Raw genomic sequence first — 21,786 nt, forward strand, 5'->3', positions numbered from 1 at the left:
TTTTCCTTCCTGCAGGAGAGCGATGAGCGAGCGCTGTTACCTCCTAATTATATTGGCTGCTAATATTGAAACTTTCAGATTGCTTTTACTGTCGTATGTTGAAGGGTTTTCTTTGTAGTTTTTCTTTCTCTTCTGCCTCACGCTACTGTTCCAAGTTTTCATCTTTCCAGCTTGTTTTTTTTTCTTCAGCATTAAAAAGGTGTGCAACTTCCTCACGTGTGTCTCTTGTCTTCTTGCTTTGTTTCCCCTGCAGGGCGAGGGATCAAGGAACAGCCGGAGAAAAGATGACAGCAGACGGTCAGGGGATAAAAAGCACCTCTCATAGGGACGGTTACTACTAGGTATGATGGCTGTGTTTGAGTCCAGCACACGTGCACCTATTAATTGAGCCATATGTTGAGTGTTTTTCACAAATTGTTCTAACAATCACACAGTAAGTTGATTTAAACACACACTTCACAATCAAGGAGCAAAAGCACATCAGCTGACTTTTTATGCTCCGAGGCTGTAGTTCTGCGCCTCAGTTAAAAATGTGTTGTGTGGATCTGTCAGCATGAAAAAAAAAAAAGAAGAAAGTGTAGTAATAGAATAGTAGCATAATGCCCGCGCAGATATTTGCACTGTGACATAAAAAGGCAAAAAGCTGACGAATGTCTGAGTTGGTTTATCCTCCGGCAACATTTCTAAGCTGAGCCAGTCTGAATAGGGACTGAGGTGACGGTGACGGTCCTCACCTCAGCATTATCGGCCCGCTGCTGCCCTCCACTGCACGCTTTTGTCCCCTAAATCCCCCACTCACAATGACTTTGGAGCATCTACAGAGGGTTTATTATGCCGCTAGCCAGACTGTTAATCCCCGTAGGCATTTGTGCATATGCAACTTTTTGATCCATAAGTTAGGAAAAAAAAACAATGAATTAATAGGAAATGCATTCAATAAAATAAATATATTTATTTTTAAAATAAAATAATTATTTTTAAAATAAATATATTTATATGTGTGTATATATATATATATATATATACACATACACATACACATATATATATATATTTTTTTTTTAAAGGTCCAGTGTGCAAAATCCGGCTTGATTTATATAAGGGTAAAAGGTTAACATAGTGCCCATCAATACATTAATAAATGTGTTTACTCGTATAATCCCACATCGGGGAAATTTGCAGAATTACAGCAACAATATAGTGCAAAGAGAAAGAAAATTACACTAATTAATTAAAAATCAATAAAATAAAATAAAACGATAACCTGTGAAAACCTGTGAAAGCGATCATGTGTACACCCGTCCATCAACACTCTGTTTTGTCTCCTCCAGAAAAACAGGAAGAATCATAGACTTTTCCTGGCGTTCAAAGGGCTGGCGAGTTCCCGTGTGAGGAATTGCAGGCGACAACGGTTCAAGTCTACAACCATCTGCTTCACAAACCACTGGTTTCGGCGTGAGAGGAGCGGACCCACGCATGAGCATGAAAAGAAAAAAAAAAAAAAAAAAAAACCCAACAAGAAACAAAAAACCAGACCTCCTTTCAATCCAATGGGTCGGTCGGGGAGGGCGGGGTGGGGGGAGCGTGCGGACAATGAGTTGATTCCTGTGTTTTGTGTGAGACCGTATACGACGTGCCGCTGGTACGCCGAGAACTCTCTTCGGAGGGGGCGGGGGGGGCATCAGTTGCCAACAAACGGAAAGACGACTTCCCTTCCGCTAACCCACACAGGTGCAAACTGTGATCCGAGATGGCACAAGAGCTCGACCGCACGCGTCGACAACACAATGACATGAAAATCAAACGGAACACGTCTGGCCCAAACTTCAACACTCGCCTTATACTTTTTTCTTCTTCTTCTTAAACCCATTGTTGTCAGGATGTAAAGATTTTTTTCTTCCTTTTTAAACCTTAAACTAACACTAAAGCTTTTTTTTTTCTGTATATAAAATGACAATGTGTAAAAAAAAATCTTTTAAAAGGGGGGTACACGAGTCGTGAGAAAGCTCTGAAGAGAATAATTTTTTCACACGCTTTCAGGGTTTATTGAAATAGGTCCACTTTTAAAGATCTGAGTGTAACTTCACAGGTTCTTGTATAATTAATTACCAGAGCAGATTTAATGTTTGTACATGAAAAAAAATCTGGTTTGATTTTGAACAAAAGGAAATTTCCAGGAAAAAAAAAAATTAAATTTCACGAATTCCTCGAGTGGGAATGGATTTAATCCTGCAAAAAAAACGCAGTCTTTCAGAGTTCACATATTTTCATGCATGCTGTTCACATTATTTTAAGTACAATTTTTACAAGTTTGCAGACACTGTATTCAGATGACAAATAGAGAGAAACCCTTTATCTGTGTGCACATATAGCCCTTCCATCTGTCGCCCGTTTTATACTTTACACTGAAAGAGGTCGCCATTAAGACTTTTGTCATGTTCGGATGAGGATGGATTTAAAAAAAAAAAAAAAATGAAAAAGTTCTCAGACTTTTTTTTTTTTTTCGCGATCTCGTCTAGTCTGTCTGTGTGAAACAAGAGGGCAGCTTCTGCTACACGGATGAAATAACCTGAATGTAAATGCTAGTAGGCTGGCTCGCTGTAAAATTATAACTGTGTCGTGCGTATTGGCTATAAGGTGTAGGAGTCTCTGTACACTGTTAGACTGTCTGTAATCATCTTAGCAGTGTGTCAGTTTGGTTTTCTAACAGCTGCTGTGGTGTTTAAGGAAAACTGGGGCATTTTTCATTTTGGATTTGTTTTCCTTTTTTGTGAAGTATTTAATTAATTTAAAAACCTACATTAAGGACACATAAAGACATTATTTGATTGTAGCCCAAGAGTAGTATATTGTATGACAAAAAAAAAAACAACAACACTGGATCATCACAAATAATAATTTAAGCATCAAATAAATTGTGTTTACCTCTGAAACTGTGTGATCTTTTTAGGCTTTTTAGAGTCTATTTTATGCAGTGTCTGAAAAGCAGTGTTTCCATTGGCTCATTGGCAACAATTAATTTTATTTTTTACTTTGCACAACAGTATGGATCATCCTTGTTATCGATTTTCATTAGATGCCCATGTAGATCAAGTGTGGTGTTCTACTGGTGACATGACTCAGTATACTGAAACTGAAACTATATCTTTTCTTAGGGGGAGGGGTTATATATAGCCAGGTAGGGTGCTATATGACATCCCCGTATACTACTATGCTAATCAGGGGATAGAGCATCCTTTGATACGGTTTGAACTATCAACTTTTTTTGTCAAGATTTTGTTTATGTGTTTTCACCTGAGCAGATTTTTTGATGTACAATTCTTACTAACAGAGTGGAAGCCATTGAAAATGTAACTATTCTAGCACTTTGGTTATTAAAGGTCTTTTAGAGGCTCTAGCAGCAGCAAATGATGCCACCACAATTGTTTTAGACGTCTTTAAAAAAAAATCTCAACATAAAAATTTTAAAAAACAAATAAATAAAAAATGCATTGATTTTGCAAAAAAAAAAAAATGTTTCTGTCCTTGTCTTACCTTTTTGCTTTTGAGCATTTTTTTTTTATAGAATTGTGCAGTGCATTAGCAGCAAGACGGGGAGAAAATGGAAGGCATTAGTGTCCGATAGCAAAAAAAAACAAAACAAAACAAAAATTTCATGACTTAAGCCAGACAATAAGAAATCCAAATGAGGTTACTGTTGATGTTTCTGCTTGATAAATAAGCAGGCTGTTGCATTACATGTTTGTGGGAAAATTTCGATGCAATCTAGCCACGCAGAAAGTACTTATTCGTCTTTTGGCAGAAGGAAAAAATCTTGATGGGAGTAGCAGGGCATTTTTATTTATTTATTTATTTTTTACCGATACCCACACTAATTACAGTAGAGAACAGAAAAAAAAACCGAAATAGAAATTTCGGAATTTCTATTCTGAAACTTAGTTAGATGTTTTTACTTTATCTCCAGAGATGTAGTTTAATGTGGGCAATGATGAAAAATGATGTAATACAGAAACATATTGCTTGCTGCAGCATTTACTATGAAATCACAGGAATGCCAAAATGAAAAGAAAAAAAAGAAAGAAAGGAAAAAGTGCCGAGTAAAGAAATGCTTGCGTAAATATAAAAATAATGAATAAATAAACAAAATACATAAATGTGAAGCTAAATTTTGTCTTCAATTTGCCATTTTGTCTTTGACATTTCCTTTTGTCATTGTGAAAGACAAAAGCAGGAACAATGACAAAGGCTATCCCCCCCCCCCCATTTTGTTATTGCCTTTTCCTTTTGCCTTTGCTATACCAGGTGGACTGTGCCGTCACTCAAATTGCTATTGGGCGGGGTTTTCCGACCAGGATTAATAGTCAATACCTGATCACTCCATGGCTACTTGGCTAGCTTCCACAGCACGTGTCGTGAAAGGTGAGGTCCTCAGCCGGGGTCATGAAACTACTGTTCTTCCTGACACCAGAGTCATGCAAGATGCCTGAAATAATTTTAATGATGTCGACCTGGCAAACAGATTTAATGACTATTTTAACTCGATAGGAGAAAATCTCTCTAAAACCATCAGTCCACCAGAGGGAGCTACATATCAACAATAGCTTCATGGAAATGATTTGTAAACTCATGAATCTTTCTCTGCTTTGTGCGGTGGTACCCAAAATGACAAAGTTAGCAAATATTATCCCAATATTAAAGTCTGGAGACGAAAATAACATGAATAATTCTTGACCTATATCAATGCTTCCCCCTATTTCCAAAGTATAAATGAAAATAGCATATTGAAGACTAAGCGATTACTTAAATATTTTGAACATACTCATCGCCTCACAATATGGCTTTAGAGAGAAGAACACAACTAGTATGGAAAGTTTAGATCTTGTTGAAAAAAATAAATGACGCTATTGATAAAGGTGAGTGTGGGATTGGAGTTTTTCTCGATTTATCAAAAGCGTTCCATACCATCGATTTTCAAATTCTTTTAGGCAAATTGCAGCATTATGGTGTCAGGGGAACCACACTCAACTGGTTCAGAAGCTATACATATACACATATATATATATATATATACATACATATATATGACGGAGAGCGATATGTTAATGTAAATAATAGTAAATCACAACGTAAGATTATTAGGACCGCTTCTTTTTATCTTATATGTAAATGATTTTGAGAATTCCTCTAAAATCCAGCATGAAGTCATTTTTGTAGATTATACAAATTGTATTTCTCACAAAAACTTTGAATATCTCCAAAATATAATAAATGAAGAATTGACCATGGTGGAATCCTGGTTTAAATGTAATAGATAATCTCTAAATATCTGTAAAACGTATTACATTGTATTTCACTCAAATAGAAACCAAAATAAGAGGGGGTAAGGTTAACAATTATTTGCAGTTTTTGAGACATGTTTATTAAAACTGTCAGTGTAAAATGGTGAGTATTAGGACATAGAAAATTCTAATAGGTATACCTTACATGGATTGAAAGAAGAGTTAGGGTTAACCCCAACACGAACAACTTACTTTTTTATTGTATATGTCACTTTGAAAACTGTCAAACTTTTATTATTTTGTTACATGTTTCAATTCACTTTAGTTTAAAAAGGTATAGAACATGAAATGAGAAATTTATTCAAAGAATCCCACAAAAAAAACTCTGAAAACCGTAAAATAATCATGCATTCTTCACTAAATCACACATATAGGTTATGTTGCTTTGAAATAAACATAAAAGAAGACATTTCATTGAAAGAGAGGAAAGCCTTTGACTTGCTCCTCCCTGATTTGATGTGCCAAGCTTGTGCGTTTTCTCTGGTCAATACCAGAGAGCAGGTTCTGAGTAGGAATAAAGAAGTTAAAAAGTTGACCACTTTCCAAATAGCCTACAAAATCCTCAAGTAACTGCTTAAAACATTTGCCCAGTTCTGAGCCTCTCCAGTCACTGTCCCGATTTCTGGAGCAGCAGGCATGTAGGAGCGTCGTCTTGGCGTGGTATGAGCAGAATTTATCCAATGTGGAGTCTCTTTCCTTTAAGAGATGTAGAAGGTGCTTCAAGAGCTTCAGACAGTCCTTCCTTTATTATTAGTATCATAAGAGACAAAAAAATGAAGGCTCTTGAATAATTCTAAAAATAATTCTTTTAAATCAATAACGTAGATGAATGATGGAAAATGAGTCTAACCTGCAGCAGTGCACTCCACCAGCCTCACAACACGTCTTCTCTGACCCATGATTCATCATAATGGCCTTCTCAATATTGGAGAAGGAGAGTCGCCATGTATCTGTGTGAATCAAATAATTCATTTTCAACTTTTTTTTCCCAACTATTTTCCAGTGTAAAAATGATGTGGAAGCCACAAAATTGAAATTCTCAAAACTTAGTAGTGTAGCATTAAGTTGAAAAGCTAATTATGCGACATAATGTGTGTGTGCTTCCAAAAGGCAAACTCACCCCGAGCGAAGATGCCCTCTTCCTGCGCTAAACCACTGCCTTCATACTTTGGCACAAGATAATATGGCTGACGCTTCCAGTCCCGCTTTACTTTGGCTCCCAGCCACGTCTCTATCGGAAAGCCCTCTTTGGTAAGACCTGGCCAGCTTGATTTCACCTTGAGACTGAGGACAACATCCATTGAAATGGTGAACGGTGTCTCAGTGGTGAGAGTCACTGCGGGACACCGGGCCTTCTTTCTTTCCATCTTCCATCCTGATAGAGGCAGAAGGGGGAAAACATTTTCTTCATCATCCCTGCTCTAGTCTGTGTCACAAATGCATTGTAGTCCCAGTACGAGCTCAAGCAGAATAACTTCACCCAAACTAAGAAAATGTCATCATGACACCAACCTGTGATTCCCTTGATGCTTTTCTTTACTTCTTCTCTGAATTCCTTGAGCGCCTGGCTGGCGGATAAAATGTAATTCTCCAGTTGGAACTTCTTCAGTGGGCTATTGCCCCGTTTTAAAGACACACTATAAAAGGCTCCCGTTTCTCCAAATGGCTGAACTTCCACGCGGTCAACAGGAACGGAAATCATGACGTCAAATTCATCTGGATTGGAAATCTGTACACAAAAAAGCCTTTTTGTAAAACCCAGTGATTCACAATGACGTTCTTGCTTGATACAACATACTTACTTTCAGATTCTCATAGTAACTTCCAGTATTTAGTTGCTCTGCACCTTCAAAAAACTTGCTGTTCCTTTTCAAATGGTTGACGATTTGATTTACTACATTATTGACAACTTTTGCCGCCTCTGATCTTTGAGTCTTCCTAATCTTCTGTTTTTCTAAAGTTTTGTGGAGAATAGAGTCTAATCCTTGTTTGTCGTCAATGCCGCCTTGTGCAATGCTGCCGTTTGGAGTCTCCGGATTTGCCTTTTGCACCATCTCAGCTGCACCTTCAGCAAACCTTTCAGGTAGCTTGATTTTGTCAGGCAGCACTTCTTCCACTGGAGCCATTTTGAGTTCTTTTGTTATTTCTGGCTTGGCTTTGCCCATGTGGCGTTCAGCTTTTTGCACCTGTGAATCAGATTTTGTTTTCTCAGTTACTTTCATTCTTTGTTTTACCTTGCCTCCACTCTTCTTTGCTTTCGTGATTTTCAGAGAATTGTCAGCAGTATCATCAAGTGGCGGTGAACCTTGTTCCTCAGGTAATTCTACATCTGGTGTTGTTCTGCCACTTCTCTTCCTTCTTGTGTTTTTTGGAGAATCCTTGATCTGTGTTGTTACCTTTGTCTTTGTCTTTGCCGTTTCCTCCACAGATGTTGTGGATTTGTCCCTGTCTGCAGAGGTTCTGACTTTGGTTCTTGGTACAGGAGCATTTTTGCTTGCCGGATCAGTCTTTTGCTGCCTGATCATTTCATCCTCCCCTGAACTCTGAACTGGTGGCTTGCCGGCAGTTTTAATTTCCTGTTTTATCTCATTTGGTTTCTGTTCCTTCAAGGTACCATCCTGTGGCTGGTGTAATAATCCCTCTCGCTTTTTCGGGCAAGTTGGTTGTTTCGTTTCCCCAGTCTGGTTGTTCTTGCGAGGTCTCCCTCTGCCAGTCATGATGGTGTTGTGACAAAAATGAAACTCATCTGCTGTCTTCAAAGTTATCCAAGGACGTTTCCAGTAAGAACACGCCCCCGATGACTCAGTAGACTGCCAAAGGTGATAATGGAGTTTTAGGGTGCGCCCAATATTTGTGAGTCGACCTGCTGCATGTAAACGTGTATGGCACTCATTGGCAGCCTACTTCCAGTGACGTACTTAAACACACCCACTCCCACATTCAGGTACACACCCCACCACATCCATACACACACCACCACATCCATACACGCACACACACACACACACACGCACACACGCACACACACGCACACACACACGTATACACAGATGCAAACATGCACACACACACAAGTATACACACATGCAAATATACACACACACCCGCACACACGCACACACACACACAAATATACACAAGCGCGGATACACTGTTGTACACTATTGCATAGCTTATTGTCTTATTGATCCATGAGTAGATTATTATCATCGTTATTATTACTATCAACATTATTATTATTATTATTATTATTATTATTATTATTATTATTATTATTATATATTATAACTATCATCGCTATTATTATTAACATCACTGTATGAACTCGCATGTATGTTTGTATGGGTATATATGCACTATCTGACAATTAGCTATGCATATTTACGATCTGTTTTGTTCTCTTTTAACACAATTGTATATTGTTGCCAGTTGCCTCCTCTACTCCTCTCTCTCTATCCCTCTCATCATCTCATCACCCCCCCCCCCCCCCCCCGCCCCCCCCCCCCCCCACACACACACACACACACTCATTTCCCCTCTCTACTCACCCCCCTATCTGTCCCCCTCAGTCCGGTCATGGCCAGAATGTCACCAAGAACATTATAATAAAACCACTGAAGAGGTAGCTCCTGAAACCACCCACGTGGCTCACACTCTCAAGATCTACCTCTGAGAATAAAATCTGTCAGCCATCATAGACATTCAGAGACACTTCTGCTTGTCATTATGGCCAGACCGGACAAGGGAAAAAAAAAACAAAAAAAAACGGGTATGGCTGTTTATTTTATTTTTTTCAAAATTAACAATTATTTTCAGTTTTTGAAACATTTTGAACAAAAATAAAGTTAGTAAAATTGTCAATGTAGAAAACAGATAGAGATAAGAATAGATTAGAGTTGATATTTCAGTGTCCTTTTACCTTAATAGCCTATGTGTAATGAAATACTCAGCATTTGATGTTTTATTTATCTGATCACATTATAAAAATGTATCCCCAAAAGATCCATCCATGACTTTCTATCACCACTTATCTTGCACTTGGGACAAAGGCAGGGTTGCAACCTGGGCACAGAAAGATAAGCAAACAGAAACTAAAATGTCTGCTAAATGCCTTAAAAACAGAAAAGAATAATAATTAGGTGTGAGACTTGTGTTTTTGGATTGAAAATGATTGAGGTGTGTTATTCTTTTACTTCATTGAAGCACGCTAGAACAACAAGATAATATAAAACAACAGGACAAGCTTTTGGTTGAAACATTTAATGTTGCAAAGAGGTTCATGCCATCTTACGGTAAGGTGCAGTAGCTTATGCCAATTTTAAGCTTCTCAAGTGCAAGTGCAAAGTTAGCAAAATGGCAATCAAAGTGCTTTAAGAATCAACATTGGGAAGTCACATTTCTACAGTTTTGGTATCTTGTCAATCTAAAACACGACAAACCACTAAATTCTGCTAATCTACAACTCAGAAGAACACAGTATAATTGTCTTGTCATGGTGCCTACAGAGCACCAAGTAGCAGCAAACAAACACAAAAAGCAAGACGACATGGATCATGTAAAGTGACCAGTATCAATGCAGAGGAACTGGAGTAGTGACACATTAGTACCTCTTACTGTTGAACGTCTACATCAGTGTTACAGAAATGCATTTCCATGACATTTAACCACAGAACAGTCAAATGGAATTGGGACTGCTGCCTGGAGGACTTAAAATCTAGGATGTTCTTTCCTTCGAATGCTTTTGCGATGCATTGTGATGATTAACCAGTCCTTGATTATTAGATTGAAGTAGCCAATTGAAGGGTGAAGTTGGATGACTGATGTCCTGCCTTGGGAGACTGTTAGGTCGGCAGAGTAGCACAACATTCATTTGTTCCTCTGGGCCTTCTGGGCGGACTTGGTGACTTTACCAGAAGTGGAGGCCTTCTTCTCCACGCCTTTGATAACACCAACAGCTACCGTCTGACGCATGTCACGGACTGCAAAACGACCTGCGGGGAAAGGGGAGGACCTATCCTTGTTTAGCTTTAAAAGATAAAAGTGTTTTGTCACTGGTAAATTCCTAATCTAGACTTACCAAGTGGAGGGTACTCGGAGAAGCTCTCAACACACATTGGTTTTCCTGGGATCATGTCAACGATGGCAGCATCCCCTGACTTGAGGAACTTTGGGTTGTCCTCCAGCTTCTTGCCAGAGCGGCGATCAATCTTTTCCTTGAGCTCAGCGAACTTGCAGGCAATATGAGCTGTGTGACAATCCAGCACAGGAGCATAGCCAGCACTGATCTGGCCGGGGTGGTTGAGGATGATCACCTGAGAAACGCAGAGAAAACTGGATTATTAAACAACAAATTGTTACAAGTTTATCAAATCTCTTCACCAAAAAACAACCTTATTCCACGATTCTTAACTAAAACACCCTAAAAAAAAAAAAAAAGAGTCCTTTGCCCTAACTGCTCATCCACCTGAGCAGTGAAGGTGGCAGCTTCCTGCGGCGGGTCGTTCTTGGTGTCGCCGGCCACGTTGCCCCGGCGAACGTCCTTCACGGACACGTTCTTGACGTTGAAGCCCACGTTGTCTCCGGGCATAGCCTCATTCAGGGCCTCATGGTGCATCTCCACAGACTTCACCTCAGTGGTCACATTGACGGGGGCAAAGGTCACCACCATGCCAGGTTTGAGGACGCCAGTTTCCACGCGACCCACCGGAACGGTTCCAATACCTGAGAAGAGATTTGACTCTTAAGACGCTGATTTGAAGATGAAGGTATAGTTTTTGTCAATACTCAACACAATACTTTATAATAGTGATGTAATGGCCGGTAGGAATTTACTATGCTACGTTTCAGACGGCCTCGTTATACTACATGCCTCCTATCTTATAGACATCCTGCAGAGGCAGACGCAGTGGTTTGTCTGTTGGGCGAGATGGCGGCTGGATAGCATCAAGAGCCTCCAGCAGTGTGGTTCCAGACGCATTGCCATCTTTCCTGGTGATCTTCCATCCTTTAAACCATGTCATCTGGAGGTGAGACAGTAGAGTCATTGTCATTATAGAGGTTAAGATTCCAGTCATTGTAAGATGTCATTTACTTCCAATGATATTATCAAGGAAAGGGTGAGTAAAACTCTTATCTGCTCGTCAGATTTTTTTTGGCTGCACCCACTGTCACCTGTCACTTTAGGCATATACCCTTTAGGCATCCCAACCAAGAGTAATGCAAATTATATCCAAAATGTTTACTGTACTTTTGTACTACTTTATGCACATCTTGTACAAAAAAACGTGGGTCACGCTTACGTTGGGGCTGGGCTCCAGCATGTTGTCACCATTCCAGCCGGAAATGGGGACAAAGGCCACCGTGTCTGGATTGTAACCAATTTTCTTGATGTAAGTGCTGACTTCTTTAACGATTTCATCGTAGCGCTTCTGGCTGTAGTTGGGTTCGGTGGAGTCCATTTTGTTGATGCCCACGATGAGCTGCTTGACTCCCAGGGTGTAGGCCAGCAGGGCGTGCTCTCGGGTCTGTCCGTTCTTGGATATCCCGGCCTCAAACTCGCCTACACCAGCCGCCACGATCAGCACAGCACAATCGGCCTAAAAAAATGGGATGAGATTGAGACCAGGGGTCACAGAAGGACTCCAGAACTCTGCCACAGCACTTGTCCTACGCTGAGAAAAGCTTGTCCATTGCCATGTTTACAAACCTGGGAGGTGCCAGTGATCATGTTCTTGATAAAATCCCTGTGACCGGGGGCATCGATGATGGTCACGTAGTACTTGCTGGTTTCAAATTTCCACAATGAAATGTCGATAGTGATGCCCCGCTCCCGTTCTGCCTTGAGCTTGTCCAGAACCCAGGCGTACTTGAATGAACCCTTCCCCATCTGAGAACAAAAGGTTGATTGTTCAGAGCGGGTGTCGCTTTTTTCTCCCGGTTGGAGAGGAAAGCACACAGATGTGGCCTCCATACCTCGGCCGCTTCCTTTTCAAACTTCTCGATGGTTCTCTTGTCGATGCCTCCACACTTGTAGATGAGGTGGCCTGTGGTGGTGGACTTGCCGGAGTCCACATGGCCAATCACAACGATGTTGATGTGAAGTTTCTCCTTACCCATGGTGCTCTTGGATGCTTATGTCTGCTAAAATCAATAACACTGGTTAACAGAACACTGTTGTGCCTATTTTTTGGTGAAAATGTTGTTTAGAGACAACGTTTACTGATGTACTGTTTTGTTTTTGTTTTTTAATTCTGAAATAATTTTTGTAATAAAGTCCATCATGCTGAGACTCTGTGCCTTGGACCAAATTAGGGATTTTCTCTTATCTATGCCCATAATTGCATGATAATCAATGCATATTGTTCAATGTCAGGTCTTGGGCAATGCGTTCTATGATCGAGAAAATAGAATCCACCCATGAAATTGTTGACAGCACCCTGCCCTGTATGTAATAGATGTGGGAGATTCAGAAATGGCAGCGGTAGGACAGAAACACCTGGGCTCTTCCCAAGACGCTCTGCATACCAGAAAGGATTAGAAACAAAAGAAACAGTTTTTTTTGTTGTTGTTTTTTTGTAGTTCATCAGATGGACTGGAATGAGCTCCACGTTCCAAAAACACCTGCACCTCCTACTACACGTTCCTTCATCCATCCATCCATCTATCTATCCACGCCCCTGCTCTCCTCTTTCATCAGGCGACTCTCTCGTCGTCCCATTTAATGACGCACCATAATAACTTTGGTCGGCACACATGACTGTCTGGACAAGTCTTGTGGTAATAACAACCTTCTGCAGGACAATTCTCAGATGCATTGACAAGTTGTTTCTCTCTCTCGCTCTCTCTCTCTCTTCATCTCTCTCTCTCTCGTCAAAACAGAAAGATTAAAATGATCAGAATCCCGCCTAACAGATAGAAGAGCTTTCTAGCCTGAGTCCTGCTCGAACAGGAAACCCAGTCTCAGCTCGGCCAGGCGTGAGGAGCTCAACCAGGAGTCGGACGGACTCTTGACGTGCTTCTCTGCCCCCTTTGTATTTCCCGACATGACAGTTGCCGCAGCGCCGCAAACGGAGCAGCGACATCAACAAACGCGTCCCGCGTCGAGTACAAATCCAGGGCAACCGACGTTTGAAGGAATCGACGCAAACATCGATCTTCGCCACGCTCGGTCAGGTTTTCGGTCTCAGGCGGCGGAATGCGCAAGATATCTCACGCGAGTTTCCCTCGCTGCGTCTGTTCGGGATTATTCTTCGGCGCCCCGTGTTGCGGTCGTACCTGAGCACAGGTCCGCTGTCTGTGTAACCAGAGAGGAGAGGCGCTGATCTGGTGACAGCGCTCACGGCGTGCTGGGGGTGTTGCGTAATTGTGCAGCGTCAGAGAGAGAGAGAGAGAGAGCAATGGCTGAGCATCCATTGTCGGACACGCGAGGCGTCGTCAACAGCCGATAAACAAACGATTTCAACGTCGTGTTAAAAATGACAATGAAATTATGCAGGGATATCAATCACAAACCCCTTTATTTATATGAGGAGGGAGAAATAGTTTTATCTTCGACAACCTTGATTGTGTGGAAGAGTTAGAATAGAGGTTGATATGAGACGAGTCTACGCGGCACCTTTTCCAGACTCCCTAGTCGGATTAAAATTAACCCCCCCGATAACCTTCACGTCAGTCGGGTGCGTCTGTCTCCTATCGGTCACGGCCTGGCAGACACGAGAAGCTCCAAAAATATCAGGAGTTCGCGGTGCTTAAAAGATGATTTAAATAATACGTAGTTTTCCACACACGCACAAACACGTGTGTGTGTGTGTGTGTGTGTATATATATATAAAAAATCTAATTTTCCCTGAATTATATTACAGTACTACCAAGAGAATGTATCAAGAGTTAAGTGTAATGCAGAAATAAAACAGCACACAGAGTCTGATTGAAGCAAAACTGTATGTGACTTATTTTCAATATACATGACATCAATATGATAAAAGCACGATTTTTTTCTCCAATAAAATATCAGTATTTGCTCATCGTGGAACCGTTCAGTTTGACATGCCCAAGCGTGGCTGTACAAAAACTGCCCTCCCAACCCCCAGAATAATCAGACATCAGAAATCCATAATCCAAAAATAACCCCATTAACCTCGCTAATATAGTGCAGGTGCCACAGTCACCTGCCTACAATGATGATGGGTGCGTCCCTTAGCGCAAACCGTCATTAACAAATTACAAACAATTAAACAATTATTTGCTACATAATTCACAAATTATATAAAAATAACAAAAAATCAGAAGGCAAGAAAATAAGTATATTGGCTCCAACAATGTGGAATGTTTTCAGAAACCAAAAAAGACAAAACACAAATTCAAGATTTTAAGGGGAAGAAAACAGGTGTCCAGTCGTGAATTATCTGGCCCAGAATGTAAAATAAGGCACAAGTGCAAGATAATTTAAAAATTAGCACGATGACGCTACTTGTTGCCAGAATTTACAAGCCAAACAAAGTGTTTTCTTACTGGTCTAAACTAGGCTTTCCTTCACAATCACCGTTTTAAAAACGTACAGTATAAATCACTGGCAGCCACGATGACTATTAAGTTATGTTGCAACGCCCCACAAAAAACAGCTCATTCAAGTTGACATTTAGAAAACCACACCATCTCAATCACAAGTAAATAAAAATATCCTTTTCAATCCACATGAGATATGTAATACCTGAGAATATGTAAAGTAGACATCCTGTGAATAAAACAGGGTTTTCAACACAAACCAGCATTTTAAACTTCTGGTTATAGGACAACAAGTAGGAAAAAAACTGAATAAGCAGCACTGCATAGTGTTGACCACTGGTTAAATTAAAAGGTTGGGGGGAGGGATGGGCCGTCTACATAGTGCCAGGTGGACAGAAACTGAAATGACACATACAATCCCTTTACTACATCATCATGCTGTGTAAATACAGATAAGATTGTCTTACATCAAAGTGCAGACAGATTTTAAAATTGTTTTAAAGAGACTAAGGCATTTTCTTCAACGTATATTGGTCTGTTGTGTGAAATCACATTGTTAAGAGAGAGAGAGAGAGAGAGAAAAGTATTAAATTGGTTATCATGAGATCAAAATGAACATTTGGTATAATACTATTGGGCACCAATTAAGCACATTGGTAAAACTTTTTTTTTTTTTTTTTTTCTTAAAGAAACTGCATGTGAAAGGTAAGATTTCTTGTTTAGTGTGCAGACTTGTTAGACTAATTTACTCAGTGTGCTCCAGAGATTATACAGATCACTGTCAAGAAGTGACCCTCATTTAGACAGTTTGTCTGTATCAGTAATTGTGGTTTGTGATTGTTATCGGCTATTGTCAAAACGTGTTAGACCGTGTTTAGGATAACCTTAATCATACCTTATCATACCGGCTCACTGCCCCCAATGACTCCACCTACTGGTGGAGCTGTACCATGACATGCATGAAGGTAACCGTTTGTCAGTGCGAGGTGTCGCTGCTGTTGTCAGATGTAACCATGTGGCCGCGTCTGCTGCTTGTTTTTTCTTTTGTCACTCTCAGTCTCAGTCGTGGTAGGTGGACGTGCGCACTGCCCAGGGCTGCACTGTTCCTTGGCCTAACAGGGTGTAGACCGACGCCCCCAGCAGGTTGATGGCAGCAGCGATGTAGAAAACCATCTGCCACTCTTCAATGGTGTTCTGCAGATGTTCGACACGGGTGAAAAATTCAAAGAAGCTTTTAGTTCAGTTCTCCAGCTGCAAACACACACAGCCAGTCTGACCTCATCCCTCAGATTAGAACGGTGTCACTATTGTCTATTGTTCTGGCATACCGCGCAACGTTATTAGTATGACTGCATTGCTTTTTGTCAACAGTCAGTGCCCTCTAGTGGGCAAAGCCCTATAATCCTGCTCCGACTTTTAAACCTTTTGGATTTTAAACGAAGAAACAAGGATACAAACTGTTCAGTCAAATTCCTGGAGACCCAATCTGAGCCATGGATTTATAAGATGGCAATGTGTGCAGACTGAAAACACCTGAGAACTTGAGGATGTGTGAATGCAAATACTGCATTTTCTTACAGATTTAGTGAGCTGACTTGCTATGACTGGTCCCACCATGCCGGGAATGGTGGCAAAGGTGTTGGTGATTCCCAGCAGGATCCCAGCAAACCTGCACACGCACACACACACACACACACAGATTTTGTGAAACACAAATCGCCGCAGGCTTCAGTGAAACTCCACCTGAGTTTCATGTAGCTGTCAGGCTGAGGAGAAGGTGGAAGAAGGGGAGAGGGAGGAGGGAGGGAAGGAGGAGAAAGGGAAGAAGAGGAAGGAGAGGAGGAGGTAGGAGGAAGAGGACTAAGAAGAGGAGGACTGGGGAGCGAGAGTAAGAAGAGGAGGAGGTAGGAAGGGGAAGAAATGAGGAGGGGGAAGAAGAAGAGGAAGAAGTGGAGGAGCAAATTGTTGTTACGAGGGAGCGATGTCCAGGTGGTTGACGTTGAAGCCGGACGCTGACACTCCACCCAGCGAGGACGAGATGGTGAGAAACATCACTGCCAGTATGTAGTTGCAGCCGGTGTAACCGGCCGCCACAAGAAAACCTGCTGGTCCGATCATACCTGCAGGAGGAGACCGACACTGAACAACACTGTACAATGTCCCTGAACAGTGAAGATCTTAAAGTGGCTCTGAGAGATAATCTCGAGTAATCGACGACTAATCTAAAAAAATAATCAACAGTTTAGCCGTCAACAAAAATAATTGTTCGTTGCAGCCCTTGTTGACGGTGTTGAGGCCTCACCCACAACAGTGAAGGCCTTCCTGACGCCAGCGGTGGGGTAGTCGCAGCTCTCCCGCAGGTAGTCGGCCAGCTGGCCGCTGAGCACCGCCGTCACGCTGCAGCCCAGGTAGGGCAGCGCCGACAGCAGCCCGTTCTGGGGGAAGGGCACGCAGGAAGGGAGCGCTTGTTTTATGACATCCCACCACAAAGCAGGAGTCATTACCAACGTAGAGCTGGAAATAATCTTTGGACTCCATGTGGTTGACCCAGCATTTTTTTGCATATAAATAAGTGTGAGTCACATGCTTGGTGGTCATTGAACCCACCTGCTGAATGCTGAAGCCCAGGATGTCGTTCATGTAGGTGGGCAGCAGCGTGAGCAGCGTGTAGAAGGTCCAGTTGTAGCAGAAGTGGGCCACCACGATGCCCCACAGGGCTTTGGACGTCACGATGGCCCGCCAAGGGATGTCCTGCACCGAGGTGGACAGCTGGAAACCGGGAAGAGGAGGACAGGTGTCGGTCAGCGCTGCTCAGTCTGAAGCCCTGACCCTGACATTGTGATGTGTTTAACTGGTCATCACCTCATTCTTCAAGGAGGAAATGATGTAATGTCGCTCCTCCTCCGATATCCTTGGATGAGTGTTTGGACTGTTGAAGACCAAGAGGGACCACAGGACGAACCACAACAAGCCGACGGCGCCTGGAGGGACAAACAGCCGACAACGTGAAAATACCTTATGCTGTTTTTCCTCTTTCCTTCCTGATTAATACGGCTCGCAGCTCATGACAATCGGGCTTTTCTCAGGGTGGCGTCGATCAAATATCGGGAATCGTTCAAACATTCAATGATCAGTGCATTACCAAATATATAGAAGACATAAGTCCAGTCCAGGTAGAAGCAGATTTGCCCAGACAGTGGAAGAGCCACCACTGTTCCCAGCTGAGCACCTGGACAAGAAGACAACAACAACAACAAGCAGGTGACGACACTGCCTCTTCACTGCTCACAACATGTACGAAATTACATGAAAGTTGCATTAACTATTCCTAAGATGTACATATCTTGTTTTTCCTTAACTCTAGAAATGTTTTATTTTTATTTCATTTTAATTAATATCATTTTCCTTCTCTTTGCACTATTTTGTTGCTGTAATTATGAAAATTCCCCAATGTGGGATTAATAAAGGCATTTATTCTATTCAAAAAACAACCTTGTTTTTGTAACGCCTTTACATTCTGTGAGTCTTACCAACGTAGGATATGGTGAGCAGTCGGCTCCTCTCCAGAGGGGGTGCCCACGCCGCCCACATGGTGTAGATGGAAGGATACGTGACTCCCTGGAGACAAACACAACAACATCACAGTCCTGACAGTCCACATCCTGTCTGTTGGCCCGGGATCAACCTCTCACCTCTCCGATCCCTTCCAGGACCCTGACGGCGATGAGGTAGCTGGCACCCAGGTCGGCGGCAATAGGTGTGAGCAGCGTGAAGACCACGGTTCCTAGGACCCCGAAGCCCAGCAGCCACTTTGGTCCGATGCGGCAGGCGAGGTAGCCGCCGGGGATCTGAGTCAGGATGTAGCCGTAGAAGAAGGCGCCCAAGATCCAGCCCTGCGTCACAGAGTCCCAGTCGTACGTGCTGGCCTGTCACACAGGAAGTGACATCATTAAGAAAAACTGGTAGAGTCTCAGGACCCACATTTAATTTCCTTATCATGAGGTCACGACCCAAATTTATTCAACCCCACTTTCAAATTTATTCCACGCTAGCCCAGTGAATAGATAATCAAAATTATTTAATTAAATTGTGTGTCCTGCAAAATAAAAGCCCAACATTTTTTTTAAACCTTGCGTTTTTAAGTAATGTCCCAGACTTCACATAGACAACTGTGAGAATGTGCATTGTAGGTCTGCTCACCGTGTGGTTGTGTTTGGGCCGCACCGGGCTAGGACGAGGGGGACACACGGAGCTGTGGTTGGGACTGGACTGGTGGCGGGTGGTGTTAAGCATGTCCACCATGGCCACACTGAGGTTCACCCTCAGGGAGTAGACCACAAAGAAGCCGAAGCAGGAGAGCAGCGCCAGGCTGTAGCGGGAGGAGCCGCATGCTGGCGCTACAGAGGGAAGAACGTCGAGGTTAATTCAGTCTGTTTAAATGTTGTCATTATTAATGGGTTTAGTTTTCCCTTGAAAAACAAAATCTACGGACAGCGAACGTTGGTCCTCTTTAAACCTGCAGCAATCGAGGAGAAATATTCACCGTGTTGTCATAACTTCCAGGGCAAAATGATGGTTGACGTCATATAATTGTTTGTTAACTACAAACTACATTGTAAAGCATTCTTGCTACTGTTTGTTTATATGGAACAATCACACTGCAGTGTGTTGTACCATCCCGCATCTTCAACACAAAATGATGGGAAGTGCGGCATTATTTTAAACTTGCAGAAAGTGGATCGCACTTTACACACGACAAAACAACCCGAAACCCATAAATCCGACCCCAGCACTAGCAGTTGCGGAGAGGGAAGTTGGATTGACCCTAAACGCATGATTCTGTTAATGATGGAGTCAGCAGTAGTTGGTATCAGGACATGCGGATGCGAAGACTGCTGCAAACAGCATTTTCTTTGGGGGGGGGGCGGGCGGAGGGGAACTGTGTTTACCTAAAGGACAAGAAGGCACGCGTTCCACTGGCAACGAGTTACGTCAGTTTAGCTTCATTTCGTTTAATTCCATATGTTGCACGCTAAAAAAAAAAACAAAACAAAAAAGTCACATATTGCCAATTTATTTATACAAATGGAAAAAATGTGTTAATGACGCGTTGACGTCAACCATCTGGATTTGACGCCGCTGTTGCTGCTAGCGGAGTTAGCTTTGTTTAGTCTCTTGGAGAGCTTTGTGTTCACCTCTCGGCGGTTTGTCTTCGTGTCCTCGTTGCAGCAGCGGTGTTTCCGGCTCGTCTCCCTCAGTGTCTGACCCGACGTGATCCATTTTATTTGGCCGACCGTTCGGTGAGTCTACTCTACTGCATCTTTGTCAAACCCTGCAGACAGTCGCAACAACAGTGTCACTTCCAGCAACACGAGCAGCGCTTCTGGTCAGCTGAGCGCTTGTTTAGCTCATTCTCTGCGCGCCATTGGCTGGCTTCCCTCACATGTCTACGACAGAGGTCAGAAGACCCGCCTTTTACCTGCTTTTGATTGGTTTAGGTTTAGGCGAGAGTAGGGTGGCGGCAGTGGGCAATCAAAAGTAAACCAAGGCGGAACTTTGCTGACCTCCGTTGCGGAAATGATTACGGAAATGATATCAACGTTCAATCCAACCAAACGTTTTGATATTTTCCAAAAAATTCTCCGTGGAATTGGAAGCTGAGAATGATCCGGAATTCCGCCCTTCTAAAATTAATGTTTGTATTGTGGGGAGTTGGGGAAGCTCAGTGTCGCGCAGTTATGTTAATGTTACTTTTCTTGATAGACCACCTTGTGGCGTGGATGACCGCAGGCTGCGTGTCTGGTTTAAAGTCAGAAAATCTCATGACACTTGAACCGTTGATATTTGAGTTTCCCGTACTATTGTAACGAGAAGCAGCAACGATCCAGGGGCTTCTTGCGCAAAACTAGGATAAGGGATTAAGCCGGGATATCTTGCTTATTCTGGCTCAAAGTATCCATGATCCGGTTGCACAAAAGTGGGATAGAGGAAATTGGGATATGTTATGGTATAAGTTACCGTGGAGATTTATTCTGCGGACATTGAGTTGATTTCTACGGTCGTGAGAAAGTTTTGAAGAGAATAATCTTTTCACACGCTTTCAGGATTTATTGAAATAGGTCCACTTTTAAAGATCTGAGTGTAACTTAACAGGTTCTTGTGTAATTAATTACCAGAGCAGATGTAATGTTTGTACATGAAAAAAAAAAAAATCTTGTTTGATTTATTTGAACAAAAGGAAATTTCCAAGGGAAAAAAATACTAATTCCTCCAGTGGGAATAGATATAATCCTCCAAAAAATGCAGCCTTTCACAATTCACATATTTAAGTAAATTTTTTTTACAAGTTTGCAGACAGTATTTAGTTGACTAGTGGAGACACACTGTGTGCACATATAGCCTGTCTGTGGCCTGTTTTATACTTTGCACTGAAAAACTTGTAATTTTCGGATGAGGATATTTACATATATGGTTTTCATTTTTAAAAAATCTCTTTAGTCGGAATAGTCCTCCAAAGTATAACAGCAAACACATTGTGTGTGTTAGTATATTTCACTTCAGATACAATGCGATAGCACACCTTACCCTTTTTGGATTTTTAATATTTTTTTAAGCATTACTGGGGGGAAAAAAATAACACGCTAATGCAGTGGTTCTCAAACTTTCTCTGTCACGCCCCACCTTGGAGGAAGAACATTTTTCATGCTAGAAGCCCCAAATTTGATGTGGCTGTGTCTTGAGGGATCCCGATGAACCTGCAAGTGGCCCCATTTCTCTAGGACAAAGTTGACTTTTGACCCCATAGACTTGCATGGCATTAGGGCAGTGGTTTTCAAACTTTGTCAGTCACGCCCCACCTTGGAGGGAGAAGATTTTTCATGCATTCATACATTTTTGTAACATCCACCATCCTGGCCTCGCTGTGAAACAACACAGCTTTATG

At 42.0% G+C, this 21,786-nt stretch overlaps 4 protein-coding genes across 22 annotated transcripts in view; 1 reads left to right on the plus strand and 3 right to left on the minus strand.

Moving 5' to 3' along the window:
• The window catches only part of LOC142896577 (ankyrin-3-like), a 79,630-nt gene extending 76,697 nt beyond the window's left edge, over nucleotides 1-2,933 (plus strand). For all 16 annotated transcript variants that reach the window (XM_076038312.1, XM_076038327.1, XM_076038315.1 and 13 more), the window contains 2 exons: nucleotides 254-341; nucleotides 1,332-2,933. In XM_076038312.1, the coding sequence (XP_075894427.1) occupies nucleotides 254-341 (88 nt within the window). In that variant the 3' untranslated portion in view covers nucleotides 1,332-2,933. The remainder of the gene's footprint in view (nucleotides 1-253; nucleotides 342-1,331) is intronic.
• A 2,466-nt stretch (nucleotides 2,934-5,399) lies between these two features.
• Nucleotides 5,400-8,057, minus strand: cgasa (cyclic GMP-AMP synthase a). The gene is made up of 5 exons (XM_076038335.1): nucleotides 7,142-8,057; nucleotides 6,852-7,068; nucleotides 6,460-6,714; nucleotides 6,190-6,289; nucleotides 5,400-6,081 (listed from the first exon to the last, which is right to left on the minus strand). The coding sequence occupies exons 1-5, from the start codon at nucleotides 8,054-8,056 to the stop codon at nucleotides 5,751-5,753; spliced, it is 1,818 nt and encodes a 605-aa protein (XP_075894450.1). The 5' UTR covers nucleotide 8,057; the 3' UTR covers nucleotides 5,400-5,750.
• Nucleotides 8,058-9,583: 1,526 nt separating this feature from the next.
• Nucleotides 9,584-13,773, minus strand: eef1a1b (eukaryotic translation elongation factor 1 alpha 1b). Of its 4 annotated transcripts, XM_076038337.1 has the most exons (9): nucleotides 13,614-13,639; nucleotides 12,754-12,855; nucleotides 12,312-12,476; nucleotides 12,046-12,225; nucleotides 11,639-11,935; nucleotides 11,209-11,359; nucleotides 10,804-11,060; nucleotides 10,417-10,651; nucleotides 9,584-10,330 (listed from the first exon to the last, which is right to left on the minus strand). In XM_076038337.1, the coding sequence occupies exons 3-9, from the start codon at nucleotides 12,453-12,455 to the stop codon at nucleotides 10,206-10,208; spliced, it is 1,389 nt and encodes a 462-aa protein (XP_075894452.1). In that variant the 5' UTR covers nucleotides 12,456-12,476; nucleotides 12,754-12,855; nucleotides 13,614-13,639; the 3' UTR covers nucleotides 9,584-10,205. The 4 variants fall into 4 exon arrangements, with proteins under 4 accessions (XP_075894452.1, XP_075894451.1, XP_075894453.1 ...); XM_076038336.1 differs by lacking the exon at nucleotides 12,754-12,855 and having other exon boundaries at nucleotides 13,614-13,773; XM_076038338.1 differs by lacking the exon at nucleotides 12,754-12,855 and having other exon boundaries at nucleotides 13,552-13,649.
• A 487-nt stretch (nucleotides 13,774-14,260) lies between these two features.
• On the minus strand, nucleotides 14,261-20,233 carry slc17a5 (solute carrier family 17 member 5). Its single transcript, XM_076038288.1, has 11 exons — nucleotides 20,039-20,233; nucleotides 19,044-19,240; nucleotides 18,536-18,769; nucleotides 18,374-18,461; nucleotides 17,986-18,072; nucleotides 17,706-17,824; nucleotides 17,451-17,612; nucleotides 17,146-17,278; nucleotides 16,816-16,963; nucleotides 16,422-16,512; nucleotides 14,261-16,037 (listed from the first exon to the last, which is right to left on the minus strand). Exons 1-11 carry the CDS (start codon nucleotides 20,121-20,123, stop codon nucleotides 15,903-15,905), a joined length of 1,479 nt encoding a protein of 492 aa, XP_075894403.1. The 5' UTR covers nucleotides 20,124-20,233; the 3' UTR covers nucleotides 14,261-15,902.
• Between the last annotated feature and the right edge of the window lie 1,553 nt (nucleotides 20,234-21,786).

The sequence above is a fragment of the Nelusetta ayraudi genome, unplaced genomic scaffold (assembly GCF_046127955.1).
Source record: "Nelusetta ayraudi isolate G7.1 ecotype Tasmania unplaced genomic scaffold, CSIRO-AGI_Nayr_v1 ptg000056l, whole genome shotgun sequence".
Classification (NCBI taxonomy): Eukaryota; Metazoa; Chordata; class Actinopteri; order Tetraodontiformes; family Monacanthidae; genus Nelusetta; species Nelusetta ayraudi.

What these genes read in the sequence shown, in the direction of transcription:
- cgasa (XM_076038335.1), bottom strand. Translation starts at nt 8,056, where the DNA reads ATGACTGGCAGAGGGAGACCTCGCAAGAACAACCAGACTGGGGAAACG. An exon ending in AGAGGGCATCTTCGCTCGGG is followed by an intron (nt 6,290 to 6,459) that starts GTGAGTTTGCCT and finishes TGATTCACACAG; the next exon opens with ATACATGGCGACTCTCCTTC. An exon ending in GGTGGAGTGCACTGCTGCAG is followed by an intron (nt 6,082 to 6,189) that starts GTTAGACTCATT and finishes CTAATAATAAAG; the next exon opens with GAAGGACTGTCTGAAGCTCT.
- slc17a5 (XM_076038288.1), bottom strand. Translation starts at nt 20,123, where the DNA reads ATGGATCACGTCGGGTCAGACACTGAGGGAGACGAGCCGGAAACACCG. An exon ending in TCCTGGAAGGGATCGGAGAG is followed by an intron (nt 18,462 to 18,535) that starts GTGAGAGGTTGA and finishes GTTTGTCTCCAG; the next exon opens with GGAGTCACGTATCCTTCCAT. An exon ending in CACCTGGACATCGCTCCCTC is followed by an intron (nt 16,513 to 16,815) that starts GTAACAACAATT and finishes GTGCGTGTGCAG; the next exon opens with GTTTGCTGGGATCCTGCTGG.
- eef1a1b (XM_076038336.1), bottom strand. Translation starts at nt 12,455, where the DNA reads ATGGGTAAGGAGAAACTTCACATCAACATCGTTGTGATTGGCCATGTG. An exon ending in TGCTGGAGCCCAGCCCCAAC is followed by an intron (nt 11,360 to 11,638) that starts GTAAGCGTGACC and finishes TCTCACCTCCAG; the next exon opens with ATGACATGGTTTAAAGGATG. An exon ending in CTGCCACCTTCACTGCTCAG is followed by an intron (nt 10,652 to 10,803) that starts GTGGATGAGCAG and finishes TGCGTTTCTCAG; the next exon opens with GTGATCATCCTCAACCACCC.